This window comes from Centroberyx gerrardi, chromosome 17, assembly GCF_048128805.1.
Source record: "Centroberyx gerrardi isolate f3 chromosome 17, fCenGer3.hap1.cur.20231027, whole genome shotgun sequence".
Lineage (NCBI taxonomy): Eukaryota > Metazoa > Chordata > Actinopteri > Beryciformes > Berycidae > Centroberyx > Centroberyx gerrardi.
In genome coordinates this window covers 19,970,216-19,992,813 of record NC_136013.1, presented here as the reverse complement: position 1 = coordinate 19,992,813, position 22,598 = coordinate 19,970,216, and the positions used below count along the sequence as shown (strand labels likewise).

The following is a 22,598-nucleotide window of genomic DNA, read 5'->3' as shown; positions in this document are numbered from 1 at the left end:
ACACGGTGGTAATTCCCGTGTCATGCACAAACAATTTGTCACCCAAAATCTTGAAATAAGCACTTGTGCAAGGTTGTTGTGCATCCTCTATGGCATTTATGACATTTCATGTATTTTAAGACCAAAAAAAAAAAAAAAAATCCAAACAAAAAGGCACATCCACGTCTTTATTGATGAAGTGGCTATTATTATAGAGCTGTTTGGTAGCAAACATGCAATCTGGATGTAGCGCCCTTAAATACAAAGTGGACAAGGCAGTATAAATAATACAATGTGCACTGTATGGCATGTAAAATATATACTGTGTATATTTATATGTATAAAACATGCTTCTTGGTTAAAGGAGAGCACTCAGTACACACACACACTCACACACTGTTACTCTCCACCTGCTATATACGCCACATACACACCACAACATGCCCAAACTAGGAGTTTGGTTACTTTTAATACAAAAATATCAGGACAAACACTTTTTTGGAAAAAAAAAAAAAAAGTTTCCATTTAATAGTGCTGCTCAGTACTTCAACTTATGGGATATGATTGCATACTTTTTGCCTTTATTGTTTTTTCTGCTAAATTCCCCAGGAATGACTAAAAAACACATTTGTTAATACCAGGTGGATTTATCAGAGGAGGCATGTAGGCGACAGCACTTAGTGTGTGTGAGGCCTGAGGAGGCGAACACATGCAGGTTCACACAGGGAGGAGTCGGTGATGAAAGGGGCTTCAGTCAAGTAGATTTGGATAGAAGAAAACATACAATGCTTGTGTGTCGTCTCTGGTAAAAACCCCAGATGTACATTCAGACAAACGAAGGAGCCGAGCTCGGATCAGAGAAGCATGAACGGTGCACCCCTTGTATTCAGTAAACATTACCCTCATAACTGACAGTGCGGGTTTGGTAAGGTGAAGATTATGGGATGTTGCGTCTGTTCATTTATAACCGCTACTGTAATATTCATACTGAAACAAACCAGTGATTCAGAGCATGTCTGAGTCAGAAATCTGAATAAGAGGCACTCGAGGAATTACGTCCTCAAATCCTGGAAGAATGCGACACTCCTCCCCACCTCGCCGACTTTCCTGGAAGTCACGGCTCGTTTAGCTAAGTACCTTATTCAAGTTTCTGTGGCTCAAGCCGACACGCACCTGAAAGCGGTACAGTGGGAAGCAAGGAGCTATAATCGGCGTGTTTAGAAAAAGGCAACGAGTTTGAATGAGCCGAAGTACAGATACCTGGGACCTTGTGCAGGAACCTCAGCTGTACTTCAGAGAATCTACTATCCTGCGAGTGTAGTGTTCCCCAGCGGACCCTTCGCATTGTTCACAATCATTAAACATAAAGTCTTTGCTTCTTTTTTTTTTTTTTTTGGCCACAAGAATCCCCGTAGGCGGTGAGGAACAGTTCTGAGTTTTCCTGTTGGTTCCTTCAGTTGACAGTGTGTCCTGGTGAGCAGTGTTGAGGTAAGTGCGTCCCAGTCTTGCCAGGCATGGATAGGCTTTCTAAGAGCTCTCTTCTGTTCTGTTCTGTTCTGCGGGAGCTGAACAAGCTGCTCCGGCCCCCCCGGGAAAGACGCGATTGCTCTGGTCAAGAGACCCGAGGGAAGAGCTTCTGCTAATAAGCTTTACAAGCCAGCCAGCTTGCTGAAAAGATCACAGGTGCGGAGGCGAGCTGGACAGTCGTTACCCTCCCGAGTCCAGTGGTTAACCAGCGGCTGGGGGAGAACTTCAGCGAAGGAAATGAGGCTTGGAAAACTCTCACAGGCTGAGGCGGGACAGCGTGGGTCCGGAGGAGTGAAGTGGAGTCGGTGTCAGTGTGTTGATTTGCAAAACGGAGCTTTGTATCAGTCTGTGATTCAGGAGGAAACACCCCCCCACCACCACCACCTTGACGTTGCACCACACTCCCAAGCAAGGTTAGCTGGAGGAAGAAGAGAGAAACAGACACAAGGTTAGTTGACAATCCCAAATGAGCCTAGAAAATTAAGACTGGATCGTCATATGGATCACATGTCATCTGAAATGATCGGTCACACCAGTGGAAACGATGTGAAATACCCCGGTCTTCCTGTTGTGTAAATACAGAATCCCGCAGGACAGGAGTGTGTGTGCACTTGTGATTAAAGTATTAACGAACAGGTTGTTCACTCACAGAATCCGTCTGATGAGAGAAGTTGCAAATTACATTTCTGTTGCAAATGTTGATAATCTAGTAAAAATATTGAGGTGTTATGTGAGAATTTAGGCTGGAATAAGAGTGAATTAGTCCTACAGACACTGATCCACAACCGGCTTCCAACACCCAGTGGTTAAGTGATCCCAGCCACTATTAAGTGAGTAGCCATGTTTTTCTACCATTCAAGGAAACCCACACCAGCACATGCATTGGGTCCAACATGCCATGTATAGTCACCACCTGCATGTTACGCTCTGCCACCACCGCAAACTGCCAACCAGAACCGTGTATCCGAAGATTTAGTGCAAAAAGCCTTTTTTTGGGTTGTAAACAAGCATACACACATTCAGGAATTCAGTCGTTTACAGGGAAACATCTGGGCAAAGTAAGCACAAGATGGGAGAACGGCCGTCATTTGTGCCAGTGTCCACTGTCGGAGTCTTCTCGCCTCATCCTGGAGCCGTTTGACCTGCGAGGGCTGAGGTCAGAGGAAGCAAGGTCACGTCACGATGGGCCAGATTTCAGAAAATATCTCTGAACAGTGACGGACTGGAATCAGTTTACATTTGACTTTATAGGCTTCTTAGGTCTTAGGTTCAGCCACATAATGGGTCTTTCAAGAGATGAAAAAATATTGAGTAGCAGAGGGTCTTAAAACACTGAGATTGCAGCTAATTTCTATTCATCAACATTAAGATTTGATCTTCAGTGTTTCATTCCCTTTTGAAAAATCACTGCAAATTGGGATTGTTGCTGTGTAAACCAAAGCCTCATGGAAACCAGCTGTTCCACTGCCTCCGAATTCACGGCACTACACAGCACAGCACACACTGCACACAGTTTTACCCTGTGCGCTCATCAGAAATGAATAGAGGAACAATCATCATCGATATCATCCAATGCCCAGTGCCAGTCCTGAAGACCCAAGTCCAGCAATCTGAAAGGGGATGTTAGCTGTGATGGCCAGGTAAAAATCACATTTCATAGGACACTAAATATAAGTGTAATCATGTCAACTGAAGGACTGGCTGCAGAACTCATGTTAAAGGAAGTCTTGGTGGTTGTATGTGATGTCAGTTCCTGAGAAGCAGGACAACACTCAGAAAAAAACTTGTGGTGAATTCTGGATAAACACCCGCAAAGTGTATCAGAAAGAACCCTAAACCTATCCCTCACCTGACTGGAGACTTCACGCGTAACCCTAACCCTACATAGATAAAAAATCTTATGAGCATAAGTTATCAAACAATATAGTGATTTTTTGTCATCGAAGCCTTGCCAGAAAGTGACACCCACTGATCCACCCCGTCCCGTCCACTGCCTCACCTGCTCTTGCTGGGTGGGAGCTGTCGGCTGGGCCTCCTCATGGACTGGCTGGGCTGCACCTTCATGGAGGCGCGCGGCGAGGAGCGGGCAAAGTGCTCGGGTGCTGGAGGCTTCTTGGGGATCTTTTTGACCAGCCGGCTCACCCACTTCTGCTGCTCCTCCTGGGACACGGCCAGCAGCAGCAGGTTCTTGGCGGTGGACACGTCGTAGTTGACTGGTGGTGGGCGAGTAGAAGATGAGTGTATTGAATTAATTTATATTGTATATGGTATTTTAAGTTATTTTCTAGGGAAGAGTGCTGAACTGTAGTGGGGCAGCCTACCTCGGCAGGGAGCGATGACCTCCTCCTTTTTGTCCATGTGGTCCTTGTGGCACTTGATGTGGCAGCGCCGGCACTCCAGGGCGGGCGGCGGCTTGAACATGTTCCACAGCGGCTTGGTGCAGGCCTCGCAGTTGGTGGGGAAGTGGTAGAGCGTGGGGATGAACTCGTGGCCCTTGTGGCAGATGTAGCTGGACTTCTCTCCGATGGGCAGCGGCTCCGGGAACTCGGGCTCCTTCTTGCTCTCGCCCTCGTTGGCGTAGAGAATCTGCAGGGCGGATAATAAAGAGACCCGCGCTTTTATTCTGAAGGTTTATGGAATGAAGTCAAGGCTAGTTGCGTTTTCATCAGCTGGGTTGAAGCAAATAAACAGGCTTCCTTAATGTCAGGAAAAAAAAAAATTGAAGTCTGAGAAGTCTGAGAAAGTCTTTCAAGAACTGATTAGTATTGGGCAAGTTATTATTCTTTCATGTCGGCTAATGTTGGTCATATTTCATGCTGTCCGAAGGCGCAAACAAAGAAATGTATTTGTCAGTTTTATAATACAACTATAACTAATGGCCATATAACCATGATGGGAACCTTATACATGGAAGAGACAGCGCTATGACATTTCTGGAAGGTTGTAGCGGAGAAATATTTTACATATATTTTGGCTGCAACATTTCACAGTGAGCAAAGCCAGTTTTAACCTGCTTTGCAATGTGTTTGAACTATTTGTATTTCTATTGGCATTTATTGAATAATTTCTTTTTCGAACAAATCTTTTGAACCTTATGCCAGCGTAAAAAGGTTTTTGTGATAGAGGAAATTTTTCCATTCAGCTTTTCTAATTCAAAATAAAATAAAAATACTTGGATATGTACATTGTTGATACCATCCACTAGTACATTCAACACATCACAGTATTATCAATACATTCAATAATCAAACATCAAAGCTGTGCTGAGTGACCTGGAATATCCTGGGAATCTCCTTGGAGTCGGCCCGGTACACGTCTGTTTGAGTGACTGGCCTCACATGGAAGAGTTTGCTGTAACAAGAGAAACTGGCTTGTAATGAACGCATATCACAACATGAAAATCTGCATCTTTGCTCTACAGCAAAAGAGGTATTCAGGTACTGTACTTACTCTATATCCAACACCATGTAGGGGATGGACTGCTCCTTGTCCTGTTCGCTGTTGTAGAACAGAATCTTCTTGCTGCTCACCACAACATACTACGATGACGGAAAACAGAACATCAGTTAAAGTGTTCTTTAGGGTGACACTGTGTTATAAAGCATGAAAACAGTTTCATTGTTTTGTACCTTTTTCTCCCATCCGAACTTCTTGGTGTTGTTTCTTACAGGGAGAGAGAGCCATCCTTCAAGCCTCATTTCTGAGAGAGCGAGAGAAAGACAGAGAGAAAGAGCAAGAGACTTGATTTGATATTGATCCATTTCCATTAATGCTGAGTATCTCTGGAAACTGTTTGACATTGATACTGGTTCTGATAGCAGCTCTAAAATGATACTTTTTTGGATTCCACTCTTTGTTGAGTAAAAACTTGAGTTGTCATTTTAAGAATTTTGAGGCTTTTTGAGACCTTTCAACACATTCTGATGCCTTATAATTTAAAAAGACACCCAAATTTGGTATGGTACTAACAGTGATGCAGTGGCAAATAAAAAAAGTGGGTAAAAATTGTGACCTCTAGTTGGTGATCATCAGGCAAACAAGCCACCAATATGAACACAAAAAAATTCAAAATGTTCTGAAAAGCATTAATTTATGCTTTAATTCCTTAAAAACCCAATCCTCATACAATTTACACCAGTTTGATGCTACTTACTATAATTCAGACTATACATTTTGGTCAAATTTGGTCAAAGATTTATCTATTCTGCAAATAAACTAAGGTAAGACTTTAGGTGGGTTACATCCCTGTGAACCAATAGGTATGTTTTTCCAATACCCAACCCAAACTACCACACACCCACACTACAGTTGACTCCGTACCTGTGAAGGCATCATCTGTATCAAACTCCGGTCCGCTGCTGACGCTGGCAGAGTCCATGGACTGAACACTGAGAGACTGCAGGAGGTTCCTCAGCTGCTCGATGTCACTGTCCTTGCTGTCCAGAGCCATCTGCAGCTCGATACGCATCTGGCTCTCATCCGCTATTTGCTACAAATGCAAAATGACAGGAGGAAACAAGACCCAGTTCAGATTCTGCCAAGCTTGATCATCTGTCTGTTAGCATGTTGTTTTGAAAAATGACAAACTGTATATTTGGACAGAAATCGCATTCAAAAACAATAACGCTTTTACTGAAAGCACTTGCCTCTTTTACAGATTTAGTCTCTTTTTGTTGTGTATATTGAGAAAGTGATAATTTCATGGTTCCAACCTGCTTTTAAGTAGCTGATCTATGGTGTGACAGGCTGACAACACTGATAAAATGGTTGTGTGATGGTCAATCTGAGGTTAATATTAAGTGGCTACTGACTGTCTTCTTAATCACTTTCTAGTCCTAAGTGCTAATAATGACAAAGTGGATGTTGACAGTGACGTAGTGGTTCTCTATTAGATGTATTAAAATCTCTTTTCTGGCCACACCATATGTACACAAAGTGTCAACTGCACACATTATTCAGCACTTTCTGTTGCTAACAAAATTCTTTCAACCCACTGTAGGTCCAGGATATCTTCAAGTTTCAATTTAAGACTTTTTAACACCAGTTAAAATAAAATTACACCAATTTCGCAATTGCAAAAACATAAAAATGAAAACTGAAGACCAGTATGTGTATATGACTTCACCAGAAAAACAGTGCACCACAACAATTTTCAGACCTGTAACACTGAATTTAAAACACTATATTTAACTGTATTCAAAACAACTTAAGACCTTGAGTTTAGATAATATGATTTAAGACTTTTTTTATTTTTTTTTTTCTCTTCAGGACCTGCAGACACCCTGATCATCACAGACAGATTTTATGCAAGCTGATTTCTTATTAACTGACCAGATATCAAAAATAAGCAAATGTGCCATGTGACTGCAAACAAGAGAAAACACACTCTCCAGGTTGTGGTGTGGCAGCTGTGTGATGGACAAGGGGAGGTGAGTGTTTGCACTACTGACCGCCTGCATGTCGTTGATCTCGCGCTGGTACTTGATGATGGTGCTGTTGAGCTTCTCCTTCTCCGACCTCAGCTCCAGCTGCAGCTTCCTGTTCTCCTTCTCCTTCCGCTTCATGTCCGTGTCGTTGCCGCGGCGACTGCCTCCACCACGCACTTCCTTCCTGTTCATGATCTCCGCCAGCTTATTGACGGCCTGCGGACGGAAACGAGCGCAGTCACCATTACTGCTCTTTTGAGTGAGAAGCTTCTCAACGATCTACTTGAATCAACAGCGTTCTGCCATTCTTTCCTAAAAGATCTTTGTGGATCTTTAGGATTTGACTGGAGCCAAAAGATCTACCCAGAAAATGTAAGCATTCACGTTGCAAGGCTGCCTGTCTAAGGATTTCCAACTGGACTAAAACTGCAAGTGCACGCTCTGTGTGATCAGCTTTGTGAGATGTCGCTTTCTCATCAGACGTTTTATAAACCTCTACCTGGGTTTTCAGCGTCCTCTCCGACTGCAGCTGCTTCTCAAAGGTCTGCTTCATCTGGCTGCTCTGCTGCTCCCAGTCCTTCGAACGCTCCGAGTCTGAAAGCACAGAACAAAAACGCAATGAAAAATGATGATAGAGACATTTTGTTTGTTTGTTTGCAGAGATCGCGACGATGGAGTTACCTTCTAGGGTCTCCTTCAGTTTGTTGTTCAGCTCCTCCTTCTCATTGGCTAGGTTGGCCACATCGCTGGTCAGCGTGCGATTGGCTTCCTCCAGCTGCATGGGACAAGAAATATTGTCACATTCACTATATTAGGGGCGATTATGGGCATTATGTTTTAGGTTACAAAGGCAATCATCAATGCACTGATTCTCCTTGCTGAGACAGACATTAAAATGTGTCTCTGGTATACACATTCAAATCAGATACCTCTTTCCCTGTCTAGTAATATTTATGTCTTTTAAAATTGACAGTAAACACCTTGTCTCAATTGTTCCCTATCCACAAATATCCTAACAATCCAGTTTTGAAATGTATGTTACTATCTAAGCTGCCTGCAACCTGTTTGATTTGTGAGCACTTCCTGGTTCAATCTGTGCACTTTATTAGAGTTTATTTCCATTTATTATAGTTTATTTCCATTTCCTATATGTAGATTGGAGACACATTGCATTTACAGTTTGTTGTTAATGTGTGTATGTAAATGCATCTCTTGGGTGCTCAGATCTTCACATTTTTGCTTTATTCAAACTTTATTCTGATCAATCAGGATACGTAGAAAACCAGGTGGAAAGGGGGTCACAGAGTTACAGCTGCACATGTGGCCATGTTTTTCTGCCACCAGTAATGAAACAAGCACTCACATTAATCTAATTTGATAAACAGTTGTGGTGCTCACTAACTTGTCGGAAACAGCTGTTAAAACTGGCTACAGTGCAAAACCCCTCCCGTTTGCCGTTTACTCAACAGCCAATCAAACAACCGATATCTCTCATCTGGATTCAGCATGAGGTTTGGTGTGAGGTCGATGCGACGCACCGAGCCGATGGTGATGTCCTTCTCGCCTAACTCCTGGCGGTGGCGGGCCATCATCTCCTTCAGCTCCAGCTCCTTCATGATCTTCTCCTTCTCCAGGTCCGAGTACTGCTCCTCGGCGATGGAGCGCGCCAGCTGCTCCGAGTCAGCCTTGGTCAGCGTGATCTCCAGCTGAGCCGCCAGGGAGTCCCTGAAGGAAATGACGAGAGACGAGCAAAAGAGTCAATGATGATTCAGATAAAATGGATTAGGATAATTCCCCAAAACCAGGATGAAAATGCTCCATTCAGAGGTGTAAATGAAATGACCCCACTCCTTTTTTCCCCGCTTTTGCTGTTGATAATCAAAGTGCAGTAGAGTAAATCATTCTTTCCAAATCTAAACCACCTCTCCTCCTGTAGCTCCTGCAGAGACTGCTGCATGTCTTTGTAGAGCTTGTTCCTCTCCTCACACTCCTCCTTCAGCTCACGAACTTGGGTCTTATACAGTGTCTGGAAAACACATGAAACAGGTCAAATACACTTTGGAGTCACAGGTAATACATTTATATACTCCATGATACAGCTCCTAACTCACATAGTCCACATAAATCCACTTCACAGCTCCATAGAGAATACAAAGGAAGTAGGAAAGTTTCATGAAAGCAGAAGATACACTATAATACAATGAATCACCAGAAAGAAATGCTTTTCCTGTGTAATAATGAATGTATGCACTTCAGCTTCCATTAAGGCCTACTCAGCAAAACAGACACAGCACAAGACCACGTAGAGGTAATATTATCATAAAAATACATAAAACAATAAAAAAGGCATGAATGTTCACTGAACACTGAAGCCAAACGGACAATTACACTGCTGGTCCATTACAGCCCACACACTCAGTAAAATACTGAAACCGTAATGCAATAAGCTTAGTCATTTTATATCAACACATCCAATTACAGAGCAGAAAATAGACTCACAGAGAAATACTGTTCAGCTTCTAATTGGTCTTGGAGTTCCTTCATTTGCCCGTCTGAGTCATGTCTTTCTCTGTGGAGAAAAACAAACAGTTAATTTCTACTGTACAAAGTACAAAAGATGCAAGTTTCCACATCTAAGAAATTTTGTTGTGTTGCTAATGTGAGACCAGTTCATTATTTCACAGGGAGGTTTTCCACTCAGGAACATGAAAGAGAGATAAAAAGAGTCACTTCCTTGTAAGATCCCAGCCTAGTCTAGATGTGAGTGTGCTGGCAAATGAGTAAAAGAAATACTGACTTGCGCAGCTCTTGGTTCTGTTTCTCCAGGCTCCGTTTAATGTCCAGCAGGTGATTGGTTTCCTGCTTGAGTTGTTTCTCGGAGGTCCGCAGAGCATTGAGCTGCTGGTTCTGGGCCTTCAGGTCGTTCTGAGTCAGGCTGCGCTTCTGGGTCTCCTGCTCGATCTTGAGCGTCAGGTTCTTCACCTGGAAAGGAAAGAGAAGAGGACCGGAGGGAGAAATGACGATTAACCGTGGCTATGTTTACTTGCAGACAGTGGTTTATATCCCCATTAAGGTTTTATTTGGATTAGTCATTTGTACGCACCTTTAATGACCTGCTGTCAAACATCCATGTACATTGAAAGATGCTGGATCTGAACCACTTGTGCAATTTGGATTCTTGGCTTCATAATATGATCTCTTCAGAACTTTCCATTACTGACTTACTCATTAATCTACAGAAACCCAGTGTTTTGCATTTTTCCAGCAACTACTTTAAATAAATCACTATTGCGATGCCGTCTGCCATCCAAACAACCAAGAATATTAATGTCTTTCATGATAGAAAGGCACAGTTCAATTTCATCTTCACCACAGAAGTGAGAGGACCAAGGGAAATGATTTTACCCATGATACTATGCAAAGTTGAGCTTGTTCAGACTGCAAAAACTAAATGAGATAGCTTGCTTACATGCCTCAGTATAAGATGTTTACATGCATCAGTATGCCGGATATCAGAATATCCCAGGTTCCTTATACAGGTTACTCATAGCCGGGATAAGAGCTTATCGAGGTTATGGTAAACAGGTTGAGGTGTTTACATGTGGCAGCTCATAAACGGTATACTTGAGCATCCTGAATATTAAGGGAATATCAGTGTCCATGTAAAGATAGCCAGTGCTGCCCTATTGAAGAGGTAAACATGTACACATACATGCATGAATACACACACACACATACCTCCTCAGTGAGGCGGTCCTTGTGTCGGCGGAGCTCGTCCAGTTTCTGCAGGGCCTGTTTGTAGTCACAGTCCAGCATGCTGCTGTGCTTCTCCAGCTCCAGCATTCGGTTCTCCAGCCGCATTTTGGCCGCCCGCTCCTCCGCCAGCTTCTGCTCCACCTCTGGATGGGCGTGAAGGAGAAGAGAAGGGGGGTGAGGACGTGTTGACACTAGTACGTTTTACCGGCACCTTCTTCGCATTATAGCTAATGGGGAGCGGCTGTAAGGCAGATGGAAAGCAGACGCATCGGAAAAAACAATGTGGCTGCCTTCTATTCAGGCAGAGTGGAGCGCTTTCGAAAGTTGGGGAAAAGTTCAACATTTTAGAGGACGCCACATGAAGTTGGCCGCTTTTTTGTGAGTTGACCAAACACAACGAAGAGGACATTGTTGACCATGTAGCCAGCTGACAGTTTACAAAAAAACAATGGAAATTTGGTAGTAGTGGTTACTCTGATGATCAAGAGTCAGTATGGAGCTATGTTGCGGGAATTTCTGGTAAGTGTCAGGAGTTGGACAGAAGTGCTGTTTGTCGACAGCGGCAGCGATTTAAGGCAGCAATTTTTCAGTAAAAAAAAAATCTAAAAAAGGAATAGTGTGTGCATGGCTTTGGAAGGTTTGGATTGGAAAAAAGTGAAAAAAAAAGTGGAAAGGCATGAGAGACTGAGGTGCATGCAGTGCTGGTGGGTGAAGTCAGGAGATGCCCATGGGTGCCAGTACATGAACCTGGTGTGAAATCCCTCTCCTTCACAAGATCTGAAGCCATCTCAATGTGCAAAATGGTACAAACTAGGAGGAAGTGAATGTTGAGGTGAACAGAGAGGTATGGAAGGGAACAACCATCTGGAATGCAATGATCCCCAAACCTCTTTATCTGTGTTTACCGGTTAAGGAATGATGCCCTTACCCTTCATGGACTCCGACTTGGCGCCCTCGATGGTTTCTGTGATCTTGCTCTTGTCGGCCAGTCGTGCTCTGGTGGCCTTGTGGGAGGCCTCCTCCTGCTCCAGGCCCTGCTGCAGCACCTTCAGCTTATAGGTCAGATCAATCTCCTTGTTGCTCTTCTCCTGTACAGAGAAAAGGAATACATTTAGAGAAGATGGAGAGCTAATTCCTGAACAATCTAAGATACACTGTTTGATATTGTGTATTTTGCCATGTTTTGATTAGGGTGATTCACAGATTTTAACGTTTTATTCAGGCCTACAACTTACTTAGGCCTATAGGAGAAGCATTCCAAGGACAATGGACACACAAATTGGTTAAGAAGGAATATGGTTGATACGAATGAATGAATCAGTCAGCCATTAAATTCAATGTGCTCTTGTAGTTTACCTTCTCCAGATCAGTGAGTTTCTCCTGGAGCTGTCTCTTCTCAGTCTCGGCTTTGGACACAGCCTGTCTCACCTGGCGTACCTCCTCCTCCAGGCCAGAAATACGTCCTGCAAGCAAAGATCAGGGTTGAGAGACAAATGCACAGAGGTACACAGTTAGCAAAGTAAAAAAAAAAAAAAAAAGACCTAAAGCACATGCAAATAACGTACTAGGAGGTGTTCCACCATTTCTTGAATTCTTTCACTTTTTCATTAAAAAATTCTCATTTAAAGTAGACATGCTGACACAAAATCCTTCCCATAAAAGACTCAAGTGTGAGTGTGTACAGCATGCTCAGCAAACATTTTTTCAACCCTTTATTTATCCAGGAAAAGTCGACTGAGCTCCATGCTCTTTTCCAGCAACGCCCTGCTTCACACTCATACAGTCACACACTGGGAGTTGGTGTTCAGTATGATTTATGTCGATTGTCGCCCTGCCCCTAACCAACTATGCCAGTACCACTCTATAGACAAAAAGTATTCCTCATAGCAACAAATATTAGAATATGTGAGAAGAGTTGAAAACCACAGAAAATGTAAAGTCGTATGTACTGTAGATTAGGATTAAGAATACTTTTCCTCACTTTTGTGCAATTTCCAAAGATATGGAAATTACAAAAAAAGAAAATTCCATACATTTTCAGACCTGTCTAAGCACCCTGTTATTATAATAATAAAAAGAAGAAAAACAATATCGCCTCTCCTCCCACCCATCGCCTCCCAGAGTGTCTCACCCACCCATCTCCTCCCAGAGTGTCTCACCCACCCATCAGGTCGCTGATGGTCTCGGAGCCCTGGCTGTGCTCCCTCCGCTCGGCCTCCAGGGCGGCCTGCAGGCCGATGCACTCCTTCTCCAGGCTCAGCTTGCTGCGCTCCAGCAGGCAGCACTTGTCCTGCAGCTCGCGCCCGTTGGCCTCCAGCTGCTGCAGCTGCTTGCTGCCCTCTGTCTGGGCTTTACGGAGCCTGGTCGCCGCCTCCGACTCGGCCCGCAGCAGTGCGTTGGCTTCCTCCAGCTGACACAAAATATTTAGGTTAAAAATGTTTTAGAAAGCTCTTTGTGAATGTGTATGGACACTTTCTCATTGATGTTTTTGACTAATTGATTGTGGGACAGGTCCTAAGTGCAATAGACTGACTTGAACAAATCACACTGTACTGTTGCCAAGACAAATGATTGGTTAGTCAACTTGGATACTATTTCCATATTCCAATTCTCCACCATAAACCTAATAACAAGGGATAAGTTATAAGTTATACATGTTTAGATGTAAATAGCACCATGTGTTTAAGCTACTGAAGATTATTAGGTTTGTCCATTAAGTATTTTGGCGAAGTGTGTTATAAACAGAGTTCTGGGTGAGTCAAAGACAATGATTAATGGAACCTGAAAAAACTTAAAAGCAAATGGAAACACAGCAGTACGGTTGAGGCTGCTCAAGTTTTTTGTTTGAAGATCAGTTAGCAGTTTGTTTTGGTTTATTCATTGCTGGCCAAACCCATTTTTCAGAGTTAAGAGTACGGAGTCCTGTTATATACTCATATTCACTGCAAGTACTTCTACAAACTGGTATCTTGCAGTAATGTATGAGAGACCAACCAGCTACTGTACAATACAGTAGCATTAGTGTATAGGGACAGTATAATATCTAAATATTACTGTCCACATGAAGGGTTTCATTCCAAAACACTTTCTCTCCATTTTGGGAAAAATAATAATAAAATGTTTTCTGATCTCACTGCTCAAAAACAATCAAAGAAATATAGACTTTTACAAATCACAACAATCTAAAATGTTAATATTTTATAAGTAAACGGATCACAATATCTATTCGATAGCTAATAATATTCAATAGAGTTTTACAGGAGAACATAGTAGGCGTCTTAAGTGACTGACCTGTCTCTGCAGGTGAATGTTCTTCTCATTGGAAATATGTGAGTTCTGGTTTCTTCTCTTCATGTCGTCCAGTTGGTCTCGAAGGCTGTTGACTGCACAACACAGAGAGAATTTCAGTTTTAATTCAGTCAAGCCCCAGAGAGAAATTCCTTCAGAATTTGAAAATGGATGAACTTTTACAGCAGTAAGGTTCTTATATCTTCTCTACAACAAAGAATTCTTTAAAAGTAAAATACCCACAGCTTAACCCCAACCCTGGTACACCCATTGAGGTATTGCGGAGAAGTGAAAAATGTATCCCAAACCTCCCACAGGTAAACATAAAACTATGACAAGAGTACGCACACTGATAGTGCTGTTGTAAATTTTTAAAACGCATCATAAAATATAATGCCTGCTGGTACGTGGAAGCGTTAGGAGGAAAAGCAAATTTAAGAATCTACTTTTTTCTCCTAGAGCTCTAGTTACTTGTAAAACTCACTTATTTATCCTTTATTCTGATCTTTTAAATCACTGAAGTGTCCAAAGAAAAACATCAGTGACATAAACATGTGACAAGAGATATCATGTAGTGTACATTATACAATACAGTGAGCATGAGACAGTGAATTATTCCACAAATCAAAAAAGAGTAGGTGTGTAAACGTATGCCTCTAGTAAACAGGTTCATGCACTGTTTGAAAAATCCCTTTAGTTAGAGCAACTATGAGAACTGTTATTTCTCCTATGCTCTACAAGCACCCACTGTTTTTTGGCCAGTTGGTGGCAGTAATACCTTCCCCATTTCAGTCTACACACATCAAAACCCCTCCAGTCCCAGTTAGAAGCCAGACAAGGCGGCTTTGATGAGCTTCATACAGGAAGCGATCAAGCAATCGGGAGGTGATCCTTTTATTTTACCAACACCGATTTCTGACGCTTCGAATTTGCTGGCAGTTCTAAAAACGCTTCCTTTTTCAATGCCTCTCTCCGTAATGAAAACACAACTCATTATGCAACAGGGTAATTAATTTTCTGTGTAAACATTTGTACATGCCGCGTACCATCTGCTTTTCTGGATATAATCTGAGCGCACTCGTTTGATTTCCTCTGTTCTAATTCCCTTACACAAGAGGAGAATCTGAGGTTTCATAATAACAATCTGATCTTTTAAAGCTTTTCAGCGCCTTTCAATACCTTTTGATCACTTGAGATTGATGCAGCAGCCAAAAAATGATGCGGTTCCAATACTACAGGTACTGTTTTTTGATAGCCAGCCCTATATACAGTATCTATGTGTGTGTGAGATGCATGTCCCATGTATGTCCCATGTCACCTTCATTCTCCAGACAGCGTTTCCTGTCGGCCTCGCTCTCTGCCTTGCGGTGGCTCTCCAGGCTCTTGTGCTGCAGCAGCGCCTTCTCTCTCTCCAGCTGCCTCAGATTCGACTCCAGATTCTTTCTGCCGCTCACCTGCGATCAAGCATTAGATACTCTGCTCAAAAAGTCCTACAGGGTCGGTTTTCACGCTGCCACGATTCCATAACTGGCTTTATGGGAATTGGTTCCAGACAATCCAATTGAGGCCTAACACAATTCGGAGCCAAATAGACAGTCTAATGTGATTATTAGAGTTCGGTTAGACTCACAAGTCCTCCAGGTGAATCTCTCTGGACGTGACACATTAGCATTCAACTGAAACATGACCAAGTGTGGATTATGGGATATTATTATAATGACTCAAATACGATTTGTTGGAAAGGGCATCAACAGGACAGACGTGAATGAAAAATAGATGAAGAGGTGCGAAGTAAGACAAGATGAAACTTCAATGATCTCTGCAGGGAAATTGGGTTGCTGCAGCAGTGAACAGCAATAGCAGTATACAGCAAAGAATAATAGAAGTGATCTCTAACAAATGCCTGTTGCTTGTTCCACTGTAATTAGCCTACCTCCTCCTCAAGTTCTTTGGAGGTTTTCTCTAGACGATTAGTGGCAGCTCTGCAGAAAGGAAAAAGGAAGACAATCACGACAGTTCTGACAATTATGGTCATGTGACTACTTAGCTCAAGTACATTAGTGGTGCAAAATATGGAGCACAAAAGCTACCATTATCAGGGTATCTTTTTTATCAGGGTTATTTTTCTATGCCTCTTGTACCTGTATTTGTGCTCCACATCATCTTTGGACTGCATCTCATTATTCAGCTGCTCCTCCAGTTGGTGAAGTTTCTTCTGCAGCGCTGCTGACTGAGGAGAGAAAAGGATCAACCAATCACACGCATCATGGTGGCTTAGTGGGCTAAAGCACATATCATGTACTCAGGTTCAAATCGGGCTCACAAACTTTGTTACATGTCACTCTTTAGCTCATCCATCCTCCCTGTCTCTCTCCACTGTGTACTACGTAATAAAGCGTTTGCATTTTATGCATTTAGGTGACACTCTTATCCAGAGCGAATCACAATGAACGGAACAGTACAATAAGCTTTGATTCCTGGATCACCAAAAATTATAATCCACCAATAGTAAAGTGTGTTCCTGTGATTAACCATGTAAAAACAACATGCTAGGAGAAGAAAAAGAATAAGAGCTAATGAGAGAGACAGAAGGGATTGCAGAAATACATTTGAAAAATTACAAATGAAAAAACATTCACAGCCTCAAAAAAACAGTAAAAAACGCACATTTAGCGCTCACATACTACCAGTCCTTGCCTAAAAAAAAAAATCACATTCTTAAAACCAATACATCACAGGAGTCTGGTAACAGTGTTTCAACAAGGGACGTCAAACTGCAATTACAAACCGGACCTTTAGCCGTTTTTTAACTCCAAAGTTGTGGTTGATTGTATTGGGTGGAAGCCATTCATTCAGTAATGAAGTCAGTGAGAGTGAGATTTCCCCCGATTAGCTTTTAGCCACTTTAACTGAAAGCTGCTTAAGTCTTTCTGCGTAGCTAAGACCACAGAAGTCCCACCAAAAGCTGACCCTAAGTCATGGGATCAGCAAAAGAAATCCTCTTTTGTGTCACTGACATTCAGCTCTTGACACTTATTGTGTTGTTATGAAATTAGAATGATTACGATGTGGACAAGCCTGTTCTGTGTGTTCACCTCCAGTTATGTCCGCTTTATTTATTCCTTGTGAAGCTTGGGATCAATGTCTGCATCACTGCAGCAGCCCAAGCTGCACCTCACAGACACACACCAGCTGTATGGTTAAGAAATTGAAGTACCTACCTCTCCTTTCGAGTTCTCATGCGCAACTGAGGAATTGTTGGAAGCACTTAGTAACCTGAAGAAAGAAAAGTACAAAATCAATGCTTCCATTCCTTAATCTATTAAATGTTTTACTGCATACCTATTGTTGGTTATGAATCATTCTGCATGCTGTGAGTGTTTTACGCCCGGTGCAAATTCAGGTAAATTAGACTAAATTAGATGCTTAGATGAAACTTGAATGATCCCTGTAGGATAAATGAGTCATCGCAGCAGAGAACAGGATACAGCCGACAGTAAGACAAGCACAACAAGTAATTACAGTAACTGAACATCTTGAGAACAATACGACAAACAAGTGAATGAAGATCCAACGTCTTTGTTGACAGATTTACAGGTTTGAAGCAGATGTGTGAGTGTGAATTGCTAGTTATTCACATTATCAGGTGTTCAGATAGAAGAAAATATATAAAGAAATTAGTTTAGGCCTGAAAATGCGCATTACAAGCTATTCACATTGTAAGATTTATATATGGATGTATAGTATGTATATAAATATGTGCAGAACATGAATACAGTTAGAAAAACAGATGCCTTACTGGTCTTCTTTGAAGTAGGTGAAGCCAACAAAGGGCAATTGATTTCCGACAAAGGCCTTAGGCGTGGGGAATGTTTCTACATCGCCCTTGTCTTCCTCTATCTCGTCAAAGTTACTGGTGTCTATGTCACTGCTCAGCTCCGGGACCACAGGGGCAACCGCTGAGGAGGAGAGAGGATGGAGAGAAAGACAGAGAAAGAAAGAAACATGAGAGAGAATACGAATTGTGGGAAAGGAGGTATTGTGTGAAGTCTAGTCCTTGAACCATTTAAAATAGTCATTCTATAGGATCAGCTGAAAACGCTTCCCCATTGAACTATGGTGGTACTAACTGTCTCTGATGGTGTCGAAGGTCCACTGGTCGTTCTTGAAGAAAGGGTGCCGCTTGATTTCTCCCACGCCATTCCTGCCCAATCGCACCTCCCTCAAAACAAAAGAGACTGAATAAGTGGTAGAACAATGAGTACAGTTACAGTTAGTCCATTTGTCCTCTGTTAAACAGTGGTGGGAATGGGTTAGGACGTCACAAACTATCCATAAATATATGATGCTTCTCATGAATTTGCTCTGGTTTACAATGTTTTGTGTTACATTATTGCCATCCTTTTAAAAAATGCCATGTAAAGTGTTTAAAGCTGCACTAGGCAAGATTTGTATGTAAAAATACACTTGTCTCATTAAACAAAGTAGAGTTGTAACACAGAGGAGGATCCCATCCTCTTACTTTAGACCCTGTAGATTCGCCCCCATTGCCCGAATGAAAGATTGAAAAACTGATTGGTTGGTTGAGTAAACAGATGGATAGACAGACAGAGGGATGGATGAAGGACTCAGTTAGCTCCTTCTTTTAGCTCCCTATACCTATCAGTAAGGAAGGCACAGATTATATTCTTGGCGTCTTTGGAGATCTCCACATCATCTGGGAAGTTGAGGGAGTTCTTATGGTCCATGATCTTACTGTAGGTTCCCACCAGAGAGTCAGCGTAGAACGGAGTGTCACCTAACAGAGATTACGGTACTAAAGTTAGCTATAATATACTAGAATGGCAAATTGAAATGAGCAGTTGCATTTTGTACTGAGATGATTCCAAAATGCTACGTCTAGTATAGCTTGATTTTTCTACTCTTGTCCTGTGACATTCTTGTGACCAAAAGAAATGTTCACTGACCAACCAGCATCTCGAAGATGAAGACCCCTACGGACCACCAGTCACACTCTCTCCCATAATACCCATCTCCTCCCTGGGATTTCAGCACCTCAGGAGAGATGTAGTCTGGAGTGCCGACTGCCGTATCACAGTGCACCATGCCGGTCTGCAACAGAAACAGAGACAAATTCAATAACTCAGAAATTCAATAACCTTCAGAGGAAGAATCCTACAAGAAAGTTTTGACAGTACAGACTCACAGCCGGCATCCTGGCTCCTAGCCTTATAGATAGCCACACTATCATCAAGCCAATTCAGAAGTTTGCTCTTGAATTAAATGAAAGGTTAACATTCCTAACAGAGGAACAAGTCTTCAACTCTGTTACCATTGCCAAAAGTACAAGAGGATCTGTTCATCTAGAAATAAGATATTTTTCAGAAGCTTGGGATGCTCCCGTGCCGATGTTTCAGCAATGGGACACAACTCACAGAGTCCATCTTCATGCACGTGCCGAAGTCGGCCAGCTTGAGGTGTCCGTGTCGGTCCAGCAGCATGTTGTCCGGCTTGACGTCGCGGTGGATGAAGCCCATGGAGTGAATGGCGTCCAGGGCCATCACCACCTCCGCCGTGTAGAACTTGGCCCATTTCTCCGGCACGTCGTAGGTGCTGGTCAGGTTGACCAGGTCGCCGCCAGGCATGTACTCCATCACCATGTAGAGGTGGTGCTCGTCTTGGAAGGCGCAGCACAACTGAACACACAAACAGACACATCAATAAAAGCTCCTATTACTAGTGGTGGCTAAAATACTTCTACATTGTACTGGTAAAGGTCAAACATACCAATAAATGAGTACCAGCACCATGCTACACCATTGCTGAATGACATTTTTCTGTTAATTACAATGCTAAGTTATATGAATCGATGCCATATGATTAGACCAAGGAGACGGTCAAAATGGGCAATATCAATATGAGTGGACACTGTGCATACTTGGCCAGCAAAAACATTGTGTGCACCTGTCTATCCATTACCTTAATCAAAATTTTAACATCTTTAGTTGAGAACATATCTACAGTGAGTTGAACACGTGTCTTACCTGCACAACCCAGGGACTGTTGGCGAAGGCCATGATGTCCCTCTCCTCCCAGAAGAAGGCTGAGTCCGAGCGCTTGATCATCTCAAACTTGCTCAGTAGCTTCATGGCGTAGACCTTCTGAGAGGCTTTGTGTCTCACCTGAGAGGTGGAGGGGGAATAACGAGCCATGACATAACAGAATAGTTAGAAAGGTACTCTCTAGTAGTATCTTTTTACATGTAGCTTCAGCAAAGCAATCGTACATACCAGGCTATTCATAGTTAGAAAAGTATTATTATAAATTCTTATCAGCAGATGCAATACATTTACAGATGAGGTCTTCTAGAAAGCCAAGGCACAGGTGAGTTCACTGCACAGCACACTTGGTTGTCAAGTTGAACTGAAAATTAAAGCCAAAATAACATGATGGAAATGAAAGCATACATTTCAAAGACTACTCACCAGTTGAACCTCACCAAATGCCCCTCGGCCAATTACTTTAACTCTGTCAAAGTCCTCCGACTTCATCTGGAGGTCCCGAATCTGTCCCATGACTTTCTCATCTAAGGTAAGAAAAAAAACAGAAGACATGTCACCTATTCAAATCAGAAACAAGTGTCCATAAACCAATAACAACATTGTTTTTACATCAATTTACACCAATCATAAAGTACATCTGTAAATAAGGGTAAATATCCTCCATCTCTGTCTTAGACACAAACACACAGAGAGTACTTACATCTGTTTAAAAAGGTTTCAATGTTTTTATTTTTCCGTAGTGCAGGGTAGTCCAAGTCTAAAACCACGGCGTTTATGGAGTCCTACAATGAAAGAAAGAAAAATCCATCAAGTTGGAACAGAAAACATGGAAGCACAGCATCCAACTAAACAGACTAGTCTTTCTGCAAAATCTAACTGTGAAACCTATGAAAATCTCCATGAAATCGATGATATTATGGCTGATAGGCAGAGAAAATTAAATTGCCAGATCACAGTGCAGTTACTGTGATATATTGGGCCTAGTTTGTGGTCCTGCATTACCAGCACCACCTGGTTTGAGGCAGAGCCGTTCATAAGACATATAATCAATGAGTGAATTAGTTAATATAATCTGTGAGTGAATTAATTAGTTAGTAAGACACGCTTCCCTCAAGCAAGTATGCCAATGCTGTATAGGAAGGATTAACACCAGGACCAGGATCCTGCAATTTCCTGCCCAGATTCTCTCCATCTTCCCCCTTGGAGTGACATCATGTACCCAGGAAATCAGATACTGCATAAATCTATGTAGTGCAATGCTAAATGATGGGTCCATTTGGAGGAAAAATAAGTACAGATTCTGTCCAGTCCCACGCTGCAACATAGGCCTAATTAATTATCAGTTTATTTGAATGTAATTTTAGCTTTTTAGCTCCCTAGCTGATGATCAGCTGCCTTTATCACGTCTATGGAGAATAAAACTGAGCCTTTAGCAAACATAGCTTAAAGCATATTACATACTGTAGACAGAGGCACTGCACATACAACAATGTGATTTACTACAAAATGCCAGAGTATGTGCTGATCATAAAAAGATATACCACCATAACTCACTGTTATGCAGCCCAACATGAAAACTTAAAGTGCATTCTCCCATCATCAAAACTCATTTGCATACAAGTAGAGAATTATGGTTGTGTGAAAATCACAGCTCAAGGTGTGAAGATTCAAAGTCACCTTTACATTTTCACAATAATTCGAGATTTACTTCATTTTATTAACTAGATTCTGCTCTTTAAAAGCCAGATATGATTGTAAAAAAATATTTTTCAAACCATGAGGATGTTTGAGAGCACCAAAGTATAGAAGAAGCAAAGTGTTTCATCCCTGACTGACTGGACTAATCTACATTTTACTTCCTAATGACTATGGAGCTGCAGCAATAGCAACATGGTAAAAAAAAAAAAGAAAGAAATGCTCCCAACTCTTATTTCTCTGATGTAAAAAATTGGGCCAAGCCAACTGGCAAACATTTACCACCCAATAAAGTCAGTGGAGCGCAGGATTGACTGGGCTACATACAGTGGGCCTACATCCAGGCTGAAGATGATTGAGAGCCAAACGCCACAGACTGCGATTTTTAGGGAGAGTTGATTTCCTGTATATCGTCTCACCATTGCACAGAACTAAAACACTTCCACATCTCTGTCAACAAAATGAGTAACAGTGTGTAGTGGACGAATACTAGCGTGTCTGAATGAAAACCAACAGCTTCACCTGGAAAAATTCCCTCCCCTCCCTGCACACACAACTCAAACTGCGCAAAAAAAAATGGTTTAAACTAAAAGCCCAGTTCCTCATGATGAGAAAATGATTAATTCTGCCACCAGAAGCCTAGTTGATGTAGTGTGATATTTTGTCAATGAGGTTCATCACTAACTGACAAATGATAAACAGGCTTCTGTCGTTCATTCAATTTGTGACGATTTCTGTGAGCTTTTGGAAGCAGTCGCTCTCAAAAGGAAATGCAGTGAACTCTCCTCTCGGCACTGCATGCAGTCATTGGTTGAGAGTTTTATTTACCCTACTCATGGATATCTGGTACTGCTTATTTGTGCAA

At 42.2% G+C, this 22,598-nt stretch overlaps 1 protein-coding gene across 2 annotated transcripts in view; it reads right to left on the bottom strand.

Annotated features, from left to right (window-relative positions):
* Positions 1-81: 81 nt before the first annotated feature.
* rock2a (rho-associated, coiled-coil containing protein kinase 2a) overlaps positions 82-22,598 on the bottom strand; it is a 34,246-nt gene continuing 11,729 nt past the window's right edge. Inside the window, exons 2-32 of one of the 2 annotated variants that reach the window (XM_071898966.2) lie at positions 20,739-20,820; positions 20,462-20,562; positions 20,021-20,158; positions 19,412-19,672; positions 18,944-19,088; positions 18,636-18,774; positions 18,107-18,198; positions 17,776-17,935; positions 17,198-17,252; positions 16,118-16,206; positions 15,910-15,958; positions 15,295-15,430; positions 13,980-14,071; positions 12,852-13,098; positions 12,045-12,151; positions 11,617-11,776; positions 10,671-10,831; positions 9,730-9,914; positions 9,432-9,501; positions 8,855-8,958; positions 8,471-8,657; positions 7,614-7,707; positions 7,432-7,526; positions 6,957-7,148; positions 5,827-5,995; positions 5,136-5,206; positions 4,957-5,045; positions 4,779-4,857; positions 3,828-4,092; positions 3,506-3,719; positions 82-1,924 (exon numbers count right to left, since the gene is read on the bottom strand). In XM_071898966.2, coding sequence (XP_071755067.1) covers positions 1,921-1,924; positions 3,506-3,719; positions 3,828-4,092; positions 4,779-4,857; positions 4,957-5,045; positions 5,136-5,206; positions 5,827-5,995; positions 6,957-7,148; positions 7,432-7,526; positions 7,614-7,707; positions 8,471-8,657; positions 8,855-8,958; positions 9,432-9,501; positions 9,730-9,914; positions 10,671-10,831; positions 11,617-11,776; positions 12,045-12,151; positions 12,852-13,098; positions 13,980-14,071; positions 15,295-15,430; positions 15,910-15,958; positions 16,118-16,206; positions 17,198-17,252; positions 17,776-17,935; positions 18,107-18,198; positions 18,636-18,774; positions 18,944-19,088; positions 19,412-19,672; positions 20,021-20,158; positions 20,462-20,562; positions 20,739-20,820 — 4,032 coding nt within the window. In that variant the 3' untranslated portion in view covers positions 82-1,920. Of the gene's footprint in view, positions 1,925-2,538; positions 2,658-3,505; positions 3,720-3,827; positions 4,093-4,778; positions 4,858-4,956; positions 5,046-5,135; positions 5,207-5,826; positions 5,996-6,956; positions 7,149-7,431; positions 7,527-7,613; positions 7,708-8,470; positions 8,658-8,854; positions 8,959-9,431; positions 9,502-9,729; positions 9,915-10,670; positions 10,832-11,616; positions 11,777-12,044; positions 12,152-12,851; positions 13,099-13,979; positions 14,072-15,294; positions 15,431-15,909; positions 15,959-16,117; positions 16,207-17,197; positions 17,253-17,775; positions 17,936-18,106; positions 18,199-18,635; positions 18,775-18,943; positions 19,089-19,411; positions 19,673-20,020; positions 20,159-20,461; positions 20,563-20,738; positions 20,821-22,598 lie in introns of those variants that run through there. The other variant, XM_071898965.2, reaches the window with a different exon arrangement.